This window comes from Equus caballus, chromosome 21, assembly GCF_041296265.1.
Source record: "Equus caballus isolate H_3958 breed thoroughbred chromosome 21, TB-T2T, whole genome shotgun sequence".
NCBI lineage: Eukaryota > Metazoa > Chordata > Mammalia > Perissodactyla > Equidae > Equus > Equus caballus.
In genome coordinates this window covers 72,333,765-72,353,087 of record NC_091704.1, presented here as the reverse complement: position 1 = coordinate 72,353,087, position 19,323 = coordinate 72,333,765, and the positions used below count along the sequence as shown (strand labels likewise).

Sequence of the window (19,323 nt, the reverse complement as noted above, 5' to 3'; positions counted from 1 at the left end):
GAGTAGCTTGTTATAAATTATAGCTGTGTTTCTCATTGAATTCTTTTATAAAACAATGTACCATGGTTGGTGAGCAGGAACAAATACGTTCCAGGGCCTAATAAAAGTAACACTTACAGTTGTGGGAAACATTAAAAAATACTGTTTTGTGATATTAAAATCCCACCATAAAAATATCTGCCCAAACCCTAGCTCTCTCTTTTGCTTGCAGTGCATTTCTGAAAATTATCTCATAACAGGGCATAAAATTAGATTTTTAGTTTGGAAACTTCATATCTTATGTAATCCTTGTTTTCTGCGGTAAAACAAAGCAATTTTTTAAAACAAATCTGAATTAATTTAGGAACAGCAGGCCTAGAAGAAAAGGCCATGTGTCAGCTCTATCACTGGGATATCCCAGCGGAGTCCTCAGCCTCTCCCTAGTGGGCGTGTCCCTGGGCTTCAGACTGTCCTCTGGGACCTCCGTCTGGTCAGCTTGTGTCCGACAGCAGCCCTCCTGTGACTTAGCGGGGAGGGGGGTCACACCACATGTGGCTTTTGGGTGTGGGGTGGGATTTCTCATCACCTGAGAGACGTCGTGTCAGCCCGTCCTGGGCCTGGAGAAAGTGAGCACCACACCACACACCATGTTTCTCTTGTTGGATTTCGTCCATCTTCTTGGACCTGCGTTTATATGTTTCCTCAAATTTGGAAAAGTTGTGACCACGACTACTTCAGGTTTCCTATTTGATCCCAGCTTTCTTGGCGTGGTACCACAGGTCAGTGATGGGTGTCCTTTTCTGCACCTGGTTCTTGCAGGGCTTCTGTCTGATCGTTTTGTCCAAAGTGAACTGGTCTTTCCTTCTGCGTGCCTGATCGATCTGCCATGAAGCCTGTGCAGTGAATTTTTAATTTCATAAATTATATATTTTTTTAGTTCTAAAATTCCATTTGGTTCTTTTTGATTAAGGTTTTATTTCCCATTATGTTCATATTTGATTTAACTCCTAACTATCTTCTTAATAGCTCGACTGTAGACAATCTCAAACTGTTCCAGAGTGGCTGCAACCGCCTCACGCTCCTTGTGGTGTGTGGGCATGTCTGTGGGTCGGTGTTTGTGGCCTCACTGTCAGTGTTTCGTGTCTGGAGACAGCAATGTACCTCCTGTGCTTTGTGTTGGCCTCTCTTCGGTTGTAGGGGGTGAGCACCTTTTTACATCTATGGCCATCTGGATTTCCTTTTTGTAAAGTGCCTCTTCAAGTCTTTTCCCTATTTTTCTATCGGATAGCCTGTCTCGTATTTATTTTTAGGAGTTATTTATAATGCTGGATAGTTGTACTTTGTGGATTACGTTTGTAAATAGCTTTTTTCCTGTCTTTTCACTTTTTAATAGTGTCCTTTGATGAAGAGAAATTTTAAACTTTAATATGGTCCACTTGATCAGCCTTTTTCATTCTGATTAAAGAATATCAGATCCTAACTTTTAAAAATCTTTCTCTGTTTGTGGTCATGAAGACATTCTGCTATGTTAACTTCCAAAAGATTTTATAGTTTTGTCTCTTTTGGGGTTTAGATATATATTCTACCTGGAACTGATTTTTGTGTGTGTTGCAAGAGTTAAGGATCCACTTTCACTGGTTTCCTATGTGGGTCCAGTTATCCAGCATCATTTATTGACAAGATTCCTTTGTCATCAGTGATTTGTGCATCTGTTCTTGGATCTCTTTTCTTCCCACTGGGCTCCCTGTCCATCTCTGTGCAGAACCACCGTCTGTAGGGCAAGACCTCCCATCTCATGTTCAGGGGGTTTTGGCTATTTTTGACCCTTTACATTTCATAAATTTTAGGATTAGCTGGTTAAGTTGGGACTTTGTTTAGGGTTGCATTGGTCAATTTGGGAAGCACTGACATATAGGTAGTGTTGGGTCTTATAGACCATGAATATAGTATCTCTGTCCATTTCTTAGCTCTCCTTTATAATGTACATATTATAGTTTTATAACTTTCTCCATAGAGGTTTTACACATCTTTTGTTATATTCCTAGGTTTTTCTTATTTTGTGATACCATTTCTAAAATATGTATTGAAAAGTTTGTTTGGATTTCATTTTTCTAATTATTTGTTGCAGTTATATGAAAACCCAACTGATTTTTGTATATTAATTTTGTATCCTGCAATCTTGTTAAACTCTTATTAACTTTAGAAATTTACCTGTAGGGATTTTAGCCTCTCTGCGCACACAGTCCTGTTCCCTGTGAGTAACGGGTTTTCTTGTTTTCTTTTCCATTCCTTTACTCTGGGTTTGACTTTATATTTGTCACTTTGCTTTTCTGTGCTGGCTCACACCTCTAGTACAATGTTGATTGTAAGTGGTAGTGTGGGGCGTCTTTGTCTTATTTCTGGATTTTAAATAAGAGGGGACTTCCATCATTTTACATCAAAATCTGTGATAGGTTTTTTTTACATGGACTTTCTCAGGTTTAAGAAGCTCCTCAATTGTTAATTTGCTAAGAAGTTTTCATCATGAATGGATAAATTTTATCAGACACTTTTTCTACAGCTATTGGGATGAGCATATGATTTTTCTTCTTTATTCTGTTAATGTGTTAATTGCAATAATTTGCTAATGTAAAATCAACCTTAAATTTCTGGGATAAGCACAACTTAGTAATGGTGGATTTTCCTATATATACATATTGTTGTATTTGGCTTGTTAATATTTTGTTTACGATCTGGTATTTCAGGTACACCACTTAATGTCTAACTTTGGGCAGTTATTTAAATTCTCTGGGCCTCCATTTCCTCATTTTTAAAATGGGGTCATAATAGTGTCTGTCTTGTAGTGTTGTGGTGAAGATGAAATGAGTTATTATAAATGAAGTTCCAGGACAGTATCTGTTGCACAGTGAGCCTGTGGGGCTGCCTGCTCTGAGGACAGTCAGACAGTAATTAGCTCTGACTCCGTGGGTGACAGAGGCTGGGACCTGCCTGCATAATGCTGCTGTTGTCAGGGTTTGCGTCATTACACTCTCCTCGTAAGAAGAGTTTGGCTGTGCATTCCTTCTCTATTCTCTAGGAGAATTTGTATAAGATTGTAACTGTTTCTTCCCTGAATGTTCGGTGGAACTTGCTGATGAAGTCATTTGAGCCTGGAATTTTCTTTGTGGGGAGACTTTTGACTATTGACAGAGTTTACTGAAGGGTTCCAGGCTGTGGCCGATCCTGTTCTCACAGACCATTCATACACCTCTCTACATTTACCAGCCTCCCTACAGGTGGCTTGGGGCCACGTGACTAGTTCTGAGCAACAGTCTGTGAGGGGACTGAGGGTGGTCACTGAGGGTCGGGGCAGAGGAGAGCTGGGGGTCCACTCTGATGGCTCCCCTTCCCTCAGTGACCTTGCCAGCTCCGTTGCAGCTTCTGGAAGCCTGTTATGTGCTGTTGGAAGAGACCCCTCCTTGACTGCAGTTGGACTTCATGTGCAGAGTGGGAAGTCATTGCGTTGTGACCAGCACTGAGGTCTCGGGGGTTTCCACTGTGTTGGTGGCTGCCCTAAATCTACAGGCTTTCCATTTCTTCTTAGTTTTCATAAGTTATATATCTGTAGGAATTTGTTTACATTGCCTAATTTTCAAAGTTTTGGACATAACACTCAATCTTTTAATGGCATTTTAGTAGGTTTAGCACTTGCAGTTGTGTCCCTGTGGCAGAGATGTGGGGGCAGTTGTGTCCCTTCAAGCAAGACCTTGCTGTTCAGGGGAAGGGACGCAGGTCAGAGACGACCACCAGCTGCTCATGGCGTCAGGCTCTGCCTCAGCCTTCGAGCCAAGGACACACCCTGGCCAGTGACCGAGCAGTTGGGGCCTGGGGCCTGGCCTTCCCGCCAGGAGTTCCTCTGACAGCCTGTTGCTGACGCTCCGTCAGGTCTGCACCGTGGTCTGGAACCCTCCCTGCTCTCGAGTCCTCCGCTGTCCCTCGTGGCGTTACTCGCCAATGACAAAGCGGACTCTGCTTCGTGCCCTGCTTCCAGGTGGCTCCGACCCCCTGGCCATTCTTCACGTGGGTCGTTTGAACTTCCGCCTTTGTTAACTTCACCAGAAGGCTGTCAGGCTGGTCAGTCCTTCCGGAGAACTAACCTTGGTCTTCATTTCCATTTCTGTTCTATTTTTAGCCATGCTGAAATTACTGATACATTTGGGTTAGAAATGTTGTTTTGTCCTATCAGTTTTCCTGTTCTGTGTTTCTTTCCCTGCTTCATCAGCTAATGGAACGGACACATTGTGGTTTAAATCTGCCCTCCCATTTTGTGCTGTTCTCTCTCCTGAGTTTTCTCCCTCTCCTACTGTTGCCACTTTAGACTACTTGTTCTCACCCCACCTTTGCCCTCTGCTGGTCTGCTCCATCTCTGGGGTGTCACCCAGCACGCTCGCTTACTGAATCAGGACTCTGCCCACCGGTAGGACTCCCTCTGTGCCTCTGGCTCACATGTGAAGGTGTTCAAGTATTTTCATGAAATGTTTTTAATCCCACAAAGTATTTATAAGGTCGCTGTTTGTTTGTGAGTTAGCTGCTCTATTCTTTGCTCCACTCTCCTCCTTCACATCTCAGATGTTCCATCTGTGATCACTTTCCTTCTACACTGAGAATTCCTTTTAATCTTAGTCTAAAAAAAGGCCTTTATTTTATCTTTATTTTTGAAAACAATTTCCCTGGGGTCGGATTTCCGATTGGCACTTTTTGACGACGTCGCTCCTGTCTTTGGGGCTGCTGTGGTTGTTTGTACTGCAGTTTTTGTCCAGTCCCCCTGATCTAGACCCCACTCGAGGGCTGCACCAGAACTAAGAACTTGACCAGGCTCAAACCTGGCAGATGGACGGCCCCCGCTCCTCACGGGGCTGCGTCAGTGGTCGCCCCATATGAGTGAGGAGCGACCTGTGGCTCTCAGCGTGGTGAGCTGTGGCTCTGACTCCCTCCTGCGGCCCCTCCCAGGGCCTGTCCCGTGTGCACTCTTGCACGCGCATGGGTCTGCTGGTATAGACAGTACACTTTGAAGATAACAGAGATCCACGATTTAACACCTTTATTTATCACTTTACCAAGTTGACACACAATGTTAACAACAGCGAACACATGAGGAGCGAGATGCAGACAGACATGAGCTATTTCACTAAAGGTTTTCAAGCCGGGCCTTGACAGCGACTCTGAGAGGTGACACCACGCCTCACACTCTGCAGGAGGGAGAGCAGGGCCACCCTGACCCCACAGACATTCCCGGTGAGTGCGGTGTAGACGTCAGCAGAAGTGCCCTTCTGAGTCAGAACACCCATGACATCGACATTACTTTACCCATCACAGTGATAAAGTGATACACTCAGTCCTCCCTAACGTTAATAAACAGTGTAAAAATATATTGCCTATATATATAAATTTATTTCCCTTTCCGGAAAAGAACTTGGTACAAACTAGTAGTATATGATCCCTTTCAAGTTTCTGTTAAGTTGTGCGGGTTTCCTTTGTTGTTTGGCTTCGTTTGGTTTTTCAAGAGTCTAAAGTAAGAGAGTTAACTAAAGCGTCTCGAAGTGCAGGGGGACCCCTGCCCGGCACCGCCTGGGGGCACCCCCGGGCTGTGTTCTCCACGTAGCCACGCCCCGAACCACCGGATTTCACAGAGTGTTCAGTAGTAAATCAGTGGAGGGAAGCTATTCAGGGTGAGAGTTGTGAGGACATTCTAGCCTAGTGACAACTTCACAGTACAGCTGAGTCGTCAGCCTGCGCTGTATGAACAGGTGACAGGGTGTCGCCACAGGCGTGCTGCGGGACGGGGCGGCCAGCTTGTGTGGGAGTCCCCGCAGGAGGAGACGGGTGGGACTGGATGCTCAGGGCGGGGCCAGCATGCATTCCCTTACTGGGCTCCGCATGGCGAATGTTTTAGGTCTCCTGGGCCGTGGCGTCTATGTCTCAGCTCCTTCCCACCACCAGTGTAGCACAAGGTAAATGAGTGCTGTGTGAGCACACTGGTGCTGGCGCTGCCACGTGCCGTGTGCCGTGAAACTATTCACAAAAGCCAGAGACTGTGGCATGCCCAGGGTGAGCCTCTGCCCTGGCTGCTGCAGGGCCCCCACGGCAGCCTTGAGCCCTCAGCCCCTGGGACATGGGGATGGAGCCGCACAGGCAGGAAGAGGTGCCGGTGGAACCCCTCCACCTGCCTTTTCCTGACTGACGGGCTTCTGCTGCTATTTTCATCTGCCTCAACGCTTAAGACTGAGGATATTAAAGGTGTAAAAATACTCCAGTATAAATATATATCTTTTGCTATAATATTTTAAACTTAAGTAATTTGAACTTCAATTTTGGTAAAGTTACCTCTGGGCTACTGACCACTGCTTATCCTATAGCATTAAATAGAAATAAATAAGTGTTCTGATATGATCAGTGTTGTCAAACCTTCTCCTTCTGTTCTTCCCTGACGCTCGGACACCATCAGCACCATCCTCCCTGACGGACGTGTCCTGTCTCCGGGGTCCATGCTGTGCAGTCTCTTTTATTCACAGATAGACATTGAGTTTCTGTTTAACCATGGTTAGTAGAAGCTAATTGGCATTGTATAAAAACATGCAGCGAGGACACACACCCTGCCTGGATATTCACGATATTCAGAACCTGATGGAGGAGCATGCACGTGTGTCTGTTTTGTGCGGTGAAGGTGGAGTCCTAGCGTGTGTTCCGTGTTCAGAGGCTACGCACACAAGCAATGATGAGTTCCTTAGATGATTTTAAGCTGACAGAATGCTGACCACTAAGTCCTCATGACCGAATTTACCACCTCTTCCTCCTTCCCGGACAGAGGTGAGTGGGGTGGGGTCTTTCCGAAGCCACACTCTGACCAGGGAACGATGCCGTTCTGGCCATGTGTGTGCCTGAGGAAGCCTGGCTGGCTGGGGACAGATGGGCCGCGCTGGGACCCCGACGCCCTGGCCCCAGCGTGTGGGGAAGCTGGGCCCAGGGCGTGGGGTTCTCCCTCCAGGAGCCCGTGGGCACTGGGCTGAGGGGTGGGGGAGGGCCACCAAGGGGGCTGTGTGCGCCACATTCTCATTCACAGACCCAAAGAGAAGGCGCTCTTACAACAGCCAGGAATGCACTTTGGAGTTGTCATCAGGAGGGAGCCGTCTCCATGAGCCTCTGCAGCTCAGGTCTGCCTCACGGGGAGATGGGGGCTCCAATTCTGTGGAGGCACCATGGGAGACAGGTGCTCACCATGGGCATGTGCAGGGTCCCCGAGGACGGGCACTGGTGCTGTTCGCTCTGCTTCATCCCCAGTTCCCCAGCGTACTCCCGGGCAGGCTGGCCCTTGCCTGGAGTCGGCACCTTCGTGTGGAGGCCACCCTTGCCTGAAGATGACGCTCGGGGACAGGTCACGGTGTCCTGGTGTTCAGGTACCTCTCTTCAGTGTTCTGCAGGCGAGGGAGGGCTAAGAAGGGCCTGTGTCCCCTCCTGCCACGGCAGCCCAGGTGGCACGTATCTCTACGGGCTTGGCCCTCACCAAAGGGCTCATTCTAGAGGCTGAGGTCCTGCTGGATTCCAGTCTCTGTGCCATGTGACTCGGTGGTGACAGTGGGGACCAGGCTGTTCACAGGAGAAGGAGCAAAGCAGCCTCCAGTGGTGGGGGTTCCTCCACAGTGGGGCCTTGCAGGGTCTGGGGCAGAGCAGACAGCTTGGGGCCCTGGGGAGGGGCCCTGTTCTGTGACCACCAGTGAAAACCTCGCCGGCACTGGACCATAAGGGTTTCCAGTTTGTGATCAGCTTCCTGTCAAGAACCTTTCTGCAGGCTCAGAGGCATCTTCAGACAGGCTCCCACATATCACTCTTGCCTCTGGATTTCACACGAAGGTCCGGCCTGGGAGAGGAGAGAGGTGCACAGGGCAGGGGTCCGCGTCCTGCCTGCCTGTCTCCCAGCCCTCAGTCCTCGGTTTCCCCACGGTGGAGTGGAGGCCTGGCCAGGCAGCTTAGTATCCCAAGCTAGAAACTTCCGAGACAGCAGTGACATTACATTCCTAACAGTGACTTGCAGCCTGCCGTCCATCATTTCCTCAGTTTTAATGCCACACACTGAAGTCCCAGAACCTCAGAACCAAGCTGCTCGCAGAGGCCACTGCCATCTGTAAGTTGAGGCCTCCCTTGGGGGGTCAGGGGAGGCCCGTGTGCGAGGGGCCGTGTTGGCGGGAGCACTGGCCCTGAGCCCCTCTCTGCATGGGCAGACTTTCCCTGGCTACAGCAATGACCAGTGTGCCCTCCGGGCTCAGGGAGGTGGGGGTGTGCGTGCCATGGCAGTGCTAGCCTTTATTTCAGCCGCCTATGCTATGGCCCAGGCCGAGTGTCCAGGAAGGGGCCACCCAGGGGGCGTACGGGCACAGGGATGCATGGCTCCGCCTGCCCTGCCTGGGAGGGAGGCCTCAGAGCGGACGGGTCTCCTGACCTGGAGACTCTGGATGGCAGGAACAGGACGTTGTGAATCTCCCCCTACACATGCTCGTGCACAGTCACACACACACACACTTGCACACGCACACGCTTATGGTGCTGTCACCATTCCCTATTTCTTCTTAGAAAAACGAAATGAAATGTCCTTAGTTTCCATTTTAAAAACTTCTAACTTCACACTTCAGATCACTTTCCTTTGGTCAACTGAGGAGCCACCTTTCACTGGCTCACCGTCCTTTGCACATCAGCTTCGTTTCACAACTGCCCTCAGCACAGACCTGGTCCGCAGGCGTACGCGTGTGTGCATGCGTATGTGCATATGCAAGCATGCGTGTGTGAGTACGAGTGTGTGTGTGCATGTGTGTGACTGTGCAAGAGCACCTCTAAGCATGTGTGTGCATGAACGTGCGTGTGCAAGCATGTCCCCACGTGTCCCATCCCCACCCCTGCATGGTGCCCTTGCAGACACCACTGTGTTCTTTTGGGGTTCACTCCATTTTATTGGTGCTGTTGGTTAGTGCAGTAGCGCATGCTGCCCTCACGGCTCCTGGGAGGGTCTGTGGGTCAGGAGGTCAGCACCACCTCTGACATGGTCTGTCTTTCTCTTCCCCAAGGCCCACCAGCTCCTTTTAAGACTCCCCTTTCGCCTGCAAACTGGGTGGCAGATGTAGTCTGGTCCTGGGAGACACTGGAAACAGTCATTTGTCGACTTCCCAGCATGGAACGAGGCAGGTGTGTTAGAAAAGGTCAGTGAGGTCAGGGGCCAAACCGAGGGTCGGAGAGAAGCACGCCAGAGCCCGGGCATCACCCCACAGCTGCCCTGGCCCAGCGTCTGAGTTCAGCCCGAGGGAGCACAGGAATGTAAGGATGTGCGAGGATGCAGGGTCTCGGTGATGGCAGGAAGGCCCTGCCTGGGAACCGGCTACTTGCCTCCCTGCACCTTCTGGTCGTAGGTGCCCGCATGCTTGTAGCCCGGAACGTAGCCCGACTCGTCCACAAGGTCCACGCGGCCCGCCTTGCCCTTGCCCCTGCCCGAAGGGTCGAAGCGCTCCTTGTGGGAGCCAGTGAACTTGGTTGTGTCTGTGAGCCGTGACACAGTGGGCGACGAGATGGCTTTCTGTAGGAGGAGAGCAGGGCAGGCAGAGAGGTAGGGGGTGAAGGGTTAACTGGCAGTCGTCCCACAGGAGAGAGAAGGGGTGTCCGGGTGAGCCGGAAGGGGGAGACTCCAGCCAATGGGATAGGGCCCTGGGTAAGGATGCTAACCAGTCCTGGGATCCCCCTCCTGGCACCTGGCGCAGAGGCAGATTGAGTCCACCCACACCTGGGGGTTAACGCTTCTGCCTAGTCTCGATGCCGCCATCCTTCCCCTACACCCCCCGGCTGCACCTCCCAGGGGACCCGACCCGTCGCCATGCTCACCGTCACCCCAGAGATGATGGGGGCCTTGCCCTCAATGAGTCTGTGCACCTCTCGGATGGCCTCCTCGCCGCTCTTGTCTCTGAACCTCTTCTTGGCGAGCTCCTCCAGTGCTTCCTTGAACTGCTCGAAGGTGATGGTGCGGCAGGCCTTCCCTCTGCGGGGAGAGCATGCTCAGGGCAGGCAGGGGCCCTCACCTCCGTGCTGGAGGCCCCAAGAGCAGTCGTGGGCCAGGACTGGGACCCGGCGTTGGGGGACCCCATCCCGCCTCTCTTCCACAGCCAAAAGGCAGTTTAACGTTGAAACACAGAGCACGCCCCTCCCCCGCATGGTCTGCACTGTTTACACCCAACAGTTGGTCGCCATCAGCAACGGCAGCAAATATAAATTGTCTTGGAAAAAAGCTTAAAGGAAGCACATCCTTTATGAACAACTGGACATTAAAACAAAGCCGTGGTCTGGTTCTAAAACGGGGCGTGTGTGTGGCCTCCACTCAGAGGACTTTCAGAGGGAAAGTTAGCGAAGAAGCTCGTCCAACCCAAACCACACGGAGGAGGAGGAGGCCGAGGTCTGTGTGTCTGGGCCACAATCGCCACAAAGGGACAAGACTGGGGGCCTCCCCAGGATGGTCCCACATGTCAGGCCCACCACCTGGGACCCAAAGGCTCGGAAAGGCACCCCACCCTCCCCAGGAGCCTCCGCTGCCGCCTGCCTGAAACCCACCCAGGGCCTGACTAGGGCTGGCCCACAGGAGCAGCGTCAGGTGGCCTGGGGGCAGGTCATGCCTGGGCCGGGACGAGGCAAGGGGCTGCCGCCCAGCACTTCCTCATCCCAACAAGAACCCCCCGGGGGAAAACGTCCCAGGCTGGCTCTTCACCTTCTGTAATTTTAACCAGAAACTTCCTCTGCCCTTTGACCTGATCTTTCCCAGCTCGTCCACTCAGGGAGTGTTCGAGGTTTCAGAATAAAAGGTGGTGTGTGGGAGGATCCATACTCCACAGGGACACACTATGGCAACAGCCGCAGAAAGGCCATCTCAGCCAGGCTGGCCATTCCTGCTGCAGAGTCCTGAGCATCAGTGACTGGAGAGACAGCTGACCTGACCACCCCAGCTGGTGTTCTGTAGACATCACCAAGCAGAGGGTCTACAACACCAAACATTTTTTTTTGGGGAGTGAGGAAGATTGGCCCTGAGCTAACGTCTGTGCCCATCTTCCCCCATTCTACATATGAGACATTGCCGCGGCATGGCTTGGAGCAGTGTATAGGTCCACACCTGGGATCCAAACCCACGAACCCCAGGCTGCTGAAGTGGAGTGCATGAACCCAACCAATACGCCAGCGGGCCAGCCCTTACAACATGAGACAATTTTGAAAAACGAGAACACAGTCAGAGCACTGATACCACTAACTTTAAGCCTTACTGCAAAACCGCAGGGACAAGATGTGGGGAAGTCCAACAGATCAACCACAGCCCACAGAGTCAGAAAAAAGCCTATGCGTAAGGATTTTCCACAAAGGCATTCAGTAGAGAAAGGATCATCCTTCCAACAAGTGGAGGCGGAGAACTGGTGATGTGCACGCAAAACTTTGTGCCTTGCACCACACACAGACACTAACGCAAAATGGACTGCAGTCCCAAATTTATTCTGAAACAAAACGACGACACTTCTGGAAGAATACCTAAGAGGGGAATCTTTGTGAGCTTGGGTTAGGCAAAGATTTCCTAGAAACGACACTGAAACAGTCCACAAAAGAAAAAAAGAGGATGAATTAGACTTTACCAAAATTTTTAAAACCATGCTCTTCAAAAAACACTGTTAAGAGAACTAAAAGACAAGCCACAGAATGGGAGAAAATACTTGCAAAACACATTTCTGATAACAGACTTGTATTGGAAATATACAAAGAACTCTTAAAACTCAACAATAAGAAAAAATGTAAAAAATTGGGCAAAATATCTGAGCCAGACACTTCATCAAAGAAGACCTGGGGATGCAAACAAGCATGAGAAGAGACACTCAAATCATCAGTCATCCGAGCAGCACAAACTAAAACCTCGATGACATCCCAGCACACACCCACTGGCCGGCCGCAGCAAGACAGTGAATAAAATGGCAGTCCCTAGTGCTGTGGGGACGTGGGTGGCTGGGCGCTCAGACGCAGCCAGTGCGGTGCCCTGTGGTGCCCACTTTGGAAGGTACTTTGGCAGTTTCTCATAAAGGTCATGCCTACAGCATCACCCTGAGTCCCCTCCTGGGCTCTCGCTCTAGAGAAGCGAGAACCTGAGCTCACAGGTAAACTTGACCATGAATGTTTGTCACCTCTGTGCTCGTCACCCAAACCCAGAAACTGCCCCACTGTCCCTCAGGGGTGAACGGACAGACACACCGGAGCACGTCTGGAGCACACGCAGGGCTTCGAGGGCACTTTGCACGTGTATCTGCAGATGGGGGCGTGCCGACCGACCCCCCAGCATCAGGACCTCACACCTCGCTCGGGGAGGAGGAGCCAGGGAGCCTGACCCCCATGGGGCTGGACAGCTGGGCACGGCTGCCCCAGCACATTCAGATGTCTGTCCTGACAGCGACCGCAGGGGTTCCTCAGAGCCACTGTGTAGGGTGGCGGGCACCACCCTTCGAAGCGCTCAGCCTCGACACCCACGGCCACTCTCAGGCACTCGGTGCTAGGCTGGGCAAGTTGGCTGGACCCCATGGCCGGGCCATCCCAGGCGGTGCGGCTCAGGCACGCCCACGTGAGGAGAACCCCGCCGTGCCCTGCAGCCACGGTGCCCGGTGGGGCACACAAGGCCTCTTTTCCTCCTCCTGGCCCTGTGGGTCCTTAACCCTCTATGGCCCAGGGGCCTTGTTTGTTTGTTCTGGGCTGTCAAAGGCGCTCCTGTCTCCTGTCCACACCCGGCCTGGGCTGGCTTGTGGACGCCAGTCCTGACGGCAGGCCGGTGACCAGCCCCTGGAGCACGCGGCCCTCTCTGGGTGCTGTGGCACCAGGCGCCACCAGTGTGAGTCACTCATGCAGGGGTGGGGGTGGCTGGCGGGGGCTCTCCTCACAAGCACATTCAGATCTGGGTGGATGCACAGGCCCAGGGGCCTGACCGGCCTGCTCCACCTGGCTGGGCTGGGTATCCCCGAGCATCCCCACGGTGACCGCCAGGCGGGGGTCTCGGAGCTGGGTCTGGGCCGGCCGGGAGCTCTCCCCAGGGGACCCGGCGCCCGCTGCTGAGAGCAATCCCTGGCGAGCTCTAGAATGACAATGCTGGTCTCTTCCTCGGAGACACTGGATCACATTACGCGGCTCCCTGGACACAGAGCCAGCCTGTTCTGAGTCCCCAGAACAGGAGGGTGTCCCCACACTGAAACCCCCCTTCTCCTGGCTTGTGCCGGGGTGGCCAGCGCCCTGCTCAGAAGGCTGTTGTTCTGCTGGACAGTAATGGGTCACCGGTCACACACTAGGCCCCGTGAGCTGGCGTTTCACTTTGCTTCCCAGGCCCTGCATCCCCTGGGCTTCTAGGCCCAGCTCAGGGCAGGCGGAGGGCTGGGCCTGTCTGATCCCAAAGGTCACCCAGGGACACTGTGGACTGGCCAGGGGCGTCCAGGAGCCGGGCGGGGGGCCAGCACAGCTCTCTGAGGCAGACATCTGTGCCTCCAGGGCCAACACCACAAAGGCTCCTGGGCTTTGGGCTGACGAGTCCCAGCACAGAGCACAGGACCCCCATCTCCTTGCCAGCCCCTTCGTGAATCAGAGCACATGGCGGCACCCCCAGGGGCCCTCCCTGAGAGGTGGCGGCTAGCATGCTGGACCATCACAGTTAGCTTTCTGGTGGGGGTTGGAGAAAGTGGCTGGCCAGGACTCCAGTGTGGGCAGGAAGTGGGGTGTTGAGGGGCCCTAAGGACTGATGAGGGTCAGAGCAGGGAGCCTCTGGGACACTCCCATCAGCCCCTGGACCAGTGGGGGCTTGGGGGCTTCTGGGGGAGCCCTGCCCACTGGGTACAAGGCCTCCGGGGGAGCTGCAGTGGGGACACAGCGCAGGAACTGGCTGCACCTCTGGTCCCAGACCTGCGAGCAGCCCCGAGCGGGACCAGGGGCTCTGCTTTCTTGCTGTGCTCAGGGAGGGCCCGGCTGTTGTGAGCAGGCTCTCCTGGCAGACACTGGCCCCTCGCTCCAGACCAGGGCTCCCCTCCTGCTGACAGCCCCTACCCGCCTGCCCCAGCAGGCTGAGTGCCCAGAGTGTGGGCCCAGCCCCATGGACGACGATGAAGCTGAGAACCTGGAACAGGCTGCACAGGCCACTCAAATCCCAGGTCTGGCTGCTGATGGGCCCCAACCTGCCTGCAGGGCAGCTGTGACCCCAACACACAGTTCTTCTGCTGTTACCTTCCTCCTAACTTGCTGTTTGCCTCTGCAGGGTAGCATGGGCGTGGGGACGGGGGCACGAGGGGCTGGGCTCCCACCCTGTGAAGGGCAGGGGCCCTAGAGGCATAGGGCCACCCCCGGCTACCCCTAATCTCTGCTGTGGGCTCGGCAGGGGAATGGACGCACTTGAGGTCACTGAAACCATTTCTAGGGGTTTGGGGAAGGTCATCCTCTTAAAAGACCTGCAAGCGCTGGCATCCAACGCCCACACTGACTCAACGAAGAGCCGATGTGCGAGGAATCGCCCTACTCCTGCCCTGCCAGGCCTTGACCTTCGGCCGCAGGTGCACCAGGAGGCGCACTGGCCTACCACCGAGGGCAGGGCAGAAGCCGTGGGATGCCCTGCACTGCCGCGGGTGGCCACGAGAGGGCAGAGAAGGGCCTGCCCGCTGTGGCCACCCTGACTCTATGAGGAGCCCGGGTCTGCATCCAGGGACCCCAATTGCCCCGATCTCGCCCACTAGCCTGGAGGGCGGGACTGGAGCAGGAGAGGCCCAGTGTGGGGAACACCGATGACCCTTCCATCCATGGGGCCTGGGCCGTGCTGTAGGCACCAGGAGTGTGGCTGTGTCAGCCTCAAGGCCCAGGAGCAGAGCTGGGAGTGGGGGCGCCCCTGCCACCAGGCCTCCCGGCCCCTTCGGGGTCACTGTGTCGCCAGCCAGCCTTTCTGGGACGTCACATCTCACGCAGAGTTCTGCCCCTCCCGCAGGGGACTATGTGCCCCGAGCCCACATCACGCTATCCTGGGGGCTCTCTCCTGCAGGCTCGGGCCTGCTCCCAGGTGCTGGGTGGCGCTGGAAGGCACTGGATGGCGCTGGGCTCTAGGGCTGTGTGTCTGTGCTGAGTTTCTGTGGCGCATGCTGACAGTCAGGTCTGTTACCACAGAGCCCGGAGTCCATCTGCCGACTCTTCACTCCCTGCCTCACACAGTTCCCACCGTCTCCGGGCCGTGGCCGCGGCAGGTATGCAAGAACAGAGCAGCTTTCAGGTTGGTGGCCAACAGGCCGCAGGGGACCCCACAGCCTGCTCCCTCCTGACCTGCGACCTGGACGCCCGGCACCGGTGTGGACCATCTCCCTGCACAGGGCTCACAGGAAACCCGTCTACTCTGCGAACACAGCCCCCGCGGGCTGGCCTCTCCACCTGTGCGGTGGGGACCCCAGTGCTGACACATGCAGACATCGCAGGCAGCACTGAAGGGGATGTCGCCCCGTTCACGGCCCCAACAGGGCTGTCAGGGTGGCACCCCTGCTGTGCAGACTAAGCCTCGATGAGTCAACCTTTCAGACCGACTGTGTCAGGCCTGTGGGGGGAGGGCGCAGGAGGCTGTGTAGGTAACAATAGTCTTCACTTGAGACCTGGAACAGAGCTGCGAGAAATTTGTTTAAAACTTAACACATAGTAACATCAAAACAAACAAGCGCTGCCATGGCGACAGGATGCAAACAGAGGCTGCAGATACCCGGCTGGCGTCACCGCCCGCGGAGCCACGGCAACCGCCCGCAAACAGAAATAGTGGGCTTCTCCACCGTAGGTTGCCCGAGTCAGCGACTGCAGCTCCTCGTCTGTGGCTCCCACGAGGTGAGGTGCTTCTGCTGTGGCTGCCACGTGGAGCAACCGTGTTCCCAAGACCCCATAAACTAGGACATGCACGTCCCCAAATGACACCACGCTCCTCACAATGCCAAATAAAATCATTCCAAACAGCCTCTTCCACTGCCCAGCAGGGCCTCCGGTGGTCCCCCGGTCCCCAGCCTGCTCTGCAGGGCCCCACAACCCTGCCTGGGGCACCGACCACCTCTCCTTTCCCAGGGTCAAGGGTGTGAGTCCTCCCCAACGCACCCCCATGGTGACTGGCAAGCCCACCTGGGCATGTGGGCTGCTCCCTTCTAGGAGCCACAGTGTGACCAGCCCAGGCCCCTGCGGCCGCCACAGGCTGGTCCGGACTGTTATGACCACGGCCCCTTGCTGGGCTTGGGCCACAGCTGCCTGTTCCCCGAGACCGCGTCCCCCACAGTGAGCTGAGGCAGAGATGCCAGGGGTCCCCAAGCAGCCCGGGGCTCTTCAGTGCGGAGCCCACCACACCCGGGAGCCAGAAGCCAAGCCTCAGCCCCTCAGTGTCCAAGCAGCTGACATCCTGCCTCCTGGACAGGGACTGGGACCAGATGGGGCTCCCTTCTCGGTGCTCGCTCGCTCATGTGATGAGAAGACAGGCAGGAAGGACTTGTTTCCTCCACCTGGGCGGCGGGTGCCCATGCCTCCTGCTCACGGGGCTTGTCCAGAGCACCCGTCCTCCACATGAGCCAAGACCACACTTGCCACCTTCCCACCAGCAAGGGTGTAGAGAGCCTGAGTTCTCCCCATGTGCATGCAAGTGTGCATGCATGTATTGTGTGTGCATGTGTATGCACATGTGTGCATGTGCATTGTGAGCTCATGTGCGTGTGCACACATGTATGTGCATGCATGTCTGTGCACACGTGTGTGGGCTGTGAGCTTGCGTGTACGTATGTGTGGACCAGCCTCCATGCAGCAGTGTGAAAGCAACTTCTTGCAGAAGGAATTAAGAGTGCAGGAAGGAAGGCCTGCTCAGCATCTGTCCCTGGCACCGCGCATGCCTCGGCCAGCACCCAGGGTGTGGGGACCTGCAGCATTCCCTGGCTGAGTGACCTGGCCCTGGACATGCCACTTCTCCCCTCCTCCCTCCCAGCCTTTCTAGAACCTTCCCCAACCAAAACAGCTCTTCGCGTTCCTTTGCTCCTGGGTCTGTCCCTCTGTCTCACCTGTTCCCCTCCTTCCAACCTGCTCCCCACTTTCTGACCTGCACCCCTCCTTCTCCCCTGCAACCTTCCTTCTCAACTGCACCCCTCCTCACCTGCACCCCACCTTCTGACTTGCAACCCTCCTTCTCCCTTGCACCCCTCCTTCTCAACTGCACTCCTCCTCACCTGCACCCCTCCTTCTCAACTGCTCCCCACCTTCTCACCTGCACCCCTCCTTCCTCCATCACCTGCACCCATGTTCTCACCTGCTCCCCACGTTCTCCCCTGCACCCCTCCTTCTCAACTTCACCCCTCCTCAACTGCACTCCTCCTCACCTGCACCCCTCCTTCTCAACTGCTCCCCACCTTCTCACCTGCACCCCTCCTTCCTCCATCACCTGCACCCATGTTCTCACCTGCTCCCCATGTTCTCACCTGCACACCTCCTTCTCAACTGCACCCTACTTTCTCACCTGCAGCCCTCCTTCTCACCTGCACCCGACCTTCTCCCCTGCACCGCTCCTCAACTGCACCCCACTTTCTCACCTGCACCCCTCCTTCTCAACTGCTCCCCACCTTCTCACCTGCACCCCTTCTTCCTCCACCACCTGCACCCCACGTTCTCACCTGCTCCCCACGTTCTCACCTGCACACCTCCTTCTCAACTGCTCCCTACTTTCTCAGCTGCACCCCTCCTCAACTGCACCCCACTTTCTCACCTGCACCCCTCCTTCTCAACTGCTCCCCACCTCACCTGCACCCCTTCTTCCTCCACCACCTGCACCCCACGTTCTCACCTGCTCCCCACGTTCTCACCTGCACACCTCCTTCTCAACTGCTCCCTACTTTCTCAGCTGCACCCCTCCTTCTCAACTGCACCCCACTTTCTCACCTGCACCCCTCCTTCTCAACTGCACCCGACCTTCTCCCCTGCACCCCTCCTTCTCAACTGCTCCCCACCTTCTCACCTGCACCCCTCCTTCCTCCATCACCTGCACCCCACGTTCTCACCTGCTCCCCATGTTCTCACCTGCACCCCTCCTTCTCACCTGCACCCCTCCTCCTCCCCTGCACCCCACTTTCTCACCTGCACCCCTCCTTCTCAACTGCACCCACTTTCTCACCTGTACCCCTCCTTCTCAACTGCTCCCCACTTTCTCACTTGCACCCCTCATTCTCACCTGAACCCCTCCTTCTCAACTGCACCCGACCTTCTCAACTGCATCCCACTTTCTCACCTGCACCCTTCCTTCTCAACTGCACCCCATCTTCTTCTCACCTGCACCCCTCCTTCTCAACTGCAGCCCTCCTTCATCACCTGTACCCCACCTTCTTCTCAACTGCACCCCTCCTCACCTGCACCCCTTCTTCTCCTCACCTGCACCCCACCTCTCCTCCTCTAACTCTGGGCCTTGGGAAGGGATGGGCAAAGCCGACATGAAGAGCCCACCAGGAGCCCAGAGCCCGCAGCTGTGGTGTCGTGGGGCTCTGGTCCGACTGTAGTAAACTCTGACGGGTCCCCCCTCTTCCCATGGGAGCAGAAAGGCTAAGTACCCTCCGCCTGGTGGGTGCCTGTCTCCTGCGCCCCGTTACTGGTCCTGATGGCTGGCTCTCGGGGGCTGCCTCCGCCCACCCCAGCCAGGCCACCCCGCATAACCTCCTGGCTCTGGTGGTGACAGTGGCCCCTTCAGCTCGAGTCACTGTTGGGACAGGCACCAACTCTCAGCCCAGGGAGTCAGGGAGACCTCACCACAACATAGATACCCCGACAATGTCTCCCTGGAGCAAAGTGGTGACAGGAAGTCACAGCCACTGGGGATGCAAAGAGGGAACTGCCCACTGCCACTGGGCTGGAGCCTGGTGGACGAGGAGCTAGGCCACTAACAGAGGGTGCGGGCACCTGAGCTGCATCCTCGCGCTTCAGAGACGCCTGGTGGACGGGAGGTGGGGGTGGTGCATACCGATGCCTGGACGTGCTTCCCAGCGTCCAGGGAAAAAGGTGTGCGTGAGTACTGTACACACACGCACAAAGACGAAGCCACTGAGCCCACAGGTGGAGATGTGGGTGTCTTCCTGAGGTGGGACCACTTCCCAAAGGCTGGGGAGCTGCTCAGGCATGGGCCAGCTCTCTCACCCGAGGCCGCTGGCCCCTCCAAGCTCCAGTCGGCTGCTGGGCAGTTTCCACGACCAGGACTCCCCCGCCTGCCCTAACACAGGCGCCTTATTCTGCAAGGGGAGGGACCTTGAAGCCTTATTA

At 55.0% G+C, this 19,323-nt stretch overlaps 1 protein-coding gene across 3 annotated transcripts in view; it reads right to left on the bottom strand.

Moving 5' to 3' along the window:
- Positions 1-5,044: 5,044 nt before the first annotated feature.
- Positions 5,045-19,323, bottom strand: part of TPPP (tubulin polymerization promoting protein) — a 35,450-nt gene continuing 21,171 nt past the window's right edge. For all 3 annotated transcript variants that reach the window (XM_070246162.1, XM_070246163.1, XM_023625901.2), the window contains exons 3-4: positions 9,877-10,030; positions 5,045-9,574 (exon numbers count right to left, since the gene is read on the bottom strand). In XM_070246162.1, the coding sequence (XP_070102263.1) occupies positions 9,380-9,574; positions 9,877-10,030 (349 nt within the window). In that variant the 3' untranslated portion in view covers positions 5,045-9,379. The remainder of the gene's footprint in view (positions 9,575-9,876; positions 10,031-19,323) is intronic.